Source organism: Citrus sinensis, chromosome 3, assembly GCF_022201045.2.
Source record: "Citrus sinensis cultivar Valencia sweet orange chromosome 3, DVS_A1.0, whole genome shotgun sequence".
Classification (NCBI taxonomy): domain Eukaryota; kingdom Viridiplantae; phylum Streptophyta; class Magnoliopsida; order Sapindales; family Rutaceae; genus Citrus; species Citrus sinensis.
In genome coordinates, this window is record NC_068558.1 from 12,463,155 (window position 1) to 12,465,490 (window position 2,336).

At 32.9% G+C, this 2,336-nt stretch overlaps 1 protein-coding gene across 1 annotated transcript; it reads left to right on the top strand.

Moving 5' to 3' along the window:
- The first annotated feature begins 921 nt into the window (after window positions 1-921).
- Window positions 922-1,587, top strand: LOC127900572 (uncharacterized). The gene has a single exon (XM_052435726.1). It carries the CDS (start codon window positions 922-924, stop codon window positions 1,585-1,587), a length of 666 nt encoding a protein of 221 aa, XP_052291686.1.
- The last annotated feature ends 749 nt before the right edge of the window (window positions 1,588-2,336 follow it).

The following is a 2,336-nucleotide window of genomic DNA, read 5'->3' on the forward strand; positions in this document are numbered from 1 at the left end:
GAAACATCTAGTGAAAGTAATTGTAAATTGCTTTGCATTACTTCAATTATTTCATGCCAGAAGCATGTACTGGAAAAACTGTCTTCTCTTTCGTTTGGGTTGTATCATACAAATAGAAGAACAATAGAGATAAATTTTACAATGAACCAGAAGTTCTCTAATCCAAAGATTTTTAAACTTTGGCATGATAGACTTGGGCATCCTGGATCAATCATGATGCGTCGTATTATAAAAAATTCACATTGACATCAATTAAAGGACCAGAAGATTCTTTTGCCAAATGAAAGTCCATGTGCTGCTTGTTCTCAAGGCAAATTAATAATTCGGCCATCTCCAATTAAAGTAAGTCTAGAATCTCCTAAGTTTTTAGAAAGAATCCAAGGGGATATATGTGGCCCTATACATCCAAGTTGTAGATTGTTTCATTATTTCTTGGTCTTAATAGATACATCAACTAGATGGTCACATATCTCTCTACTTTCTAGTCGTGGTGTTGCGTTTGCTAGATTTCTTGCTCAAATCATTAGATTAAGAGCACAATTTCCTAATTTTCCTATTTAAAAAGTTAGACTTGATAATGCTGGTGAATTTACATCTAAATTTTTTTCATGATTATTGTATGTCTATTGGAATTGATGTTGAGCATTCTGTCGCGCACACTCATACACAAAATGGTTTAGCTGAATCTTTGATTAAGCGTTTATAATTAATTGCAAGACCATTAATTCTTAGATCAAATTTGCCTTTTGCATGCTAGGGACATGCAATACCACATGCTGCATCATTAATTCACATTCGGCCAAGTTCTTATCATACATATTCACCTTCACAACTTGTTTTTGGCCAACAGCTAAATATTTCTCATTTGAAAATTTTTGGATGTGCTGTTATGTCCCAGTTGCTTCCCCACAAAGAAATAAAATGGGTTTGCAACGAAGACTTGGAATTTATGTTGGTTTCTATTCTCCTTCAATAATTCGGTATCTTGAACCTTTAACTGGAGATCTTTTTACTGCACGATTTGCAGATTGCCATTTTGATGAACAAATTTTCCCATCGTTAGGGGGAGAAAAGACAAAAGTAAATGAACGACGTGAAATTACATGGCATGCATCATCATTATCTCATCTTGATTCTCATACAAATAAAAGTGAACTTAAAGTTAAAAGGATCATTCATTTGCAAAATATTGTAAATCAAATTCCTAATGCATTTACTGATTTAAGAAAAATAACAGAATCATATATTCCAGGTAAAAATGCCCTATCGCGTGTTGAGATCCCTGAAGGACAACATGACAAAACTAATGAAAGTAAAGTACGTTTGAAACATGGAAGACCAATTAGCTCAAAAGACAAAATTCCCCAGAAGAGGAAAAGACAAGAAAAGTTAGAAAATGAAATTAGCACTCCTGAAGAGTCATTGCCTGCCAATCAAATAACAGAGATTGATCAATCAAAAAGTATTCGTCCCATTGACTCAGAAGAAGATTTGCCAACAACTGAGAAAGTATCAATTTCTCCTAAAGAGAAACAAAATGATGAAATTATGATTGGTTTTGTTGGTATAGAAAAATCTTGGGATTGAAATGAAATAATTATTGATGATATTTTTTCATTTACTGTGGCTCTTAATATCATAAATGATGATGATGATCCTAACCCCAAAACTGTGGAAGAATATCGACATAGAAATGATTGGCCAAAGTGGAAAGATGTTATTCAAACAGAGTTAAATTCACTTGCGAAACGTAAAGTATTTGGACCAGTAGTCCTGACACCTGAAGATGTCAAACCTGTTATTTATAAGTGAGTATTTTTTAGAAAACGAAATTAAAAAAATGAGATTGTGAGATATAAAGCAAGGTTAGTTACACAAGGTTTTTCTCTAAGGTCTCGCATTGATTATGAGGAGCCATATTCTCCTGTTATGGGTGCAATTACATTTCAATTGCTAGTTAGTCTCGTAACCTCTAAAGGGCTTGATATGCATCTTATGGATGTTGTGACTGCATATTTATATGGCTCTATTGATACAAATATTTATATGAAAATCCTCGAAGGATTTAAAATGCCAGAAGTAAACAAATTAAAACCTCGTAGTTTATATTCTTTGAAACTACAACGATCCTTATATGGATTAAAACAGTCTGGGCGCACGTGGTAAAATCACTTAAGCAACTATTTATTGAAAGTAGGATATGTAAATAATCTAATTTGCCCTCGTGTTTTTATTAAAAAATCTGAAATTGGATTTGCGATAGTTGCAGTACATGTTGATGATTTAAATCTGATTGAGACTTCTGAAGAGCTTTCAAAAACAGCTTTTTATTTGAA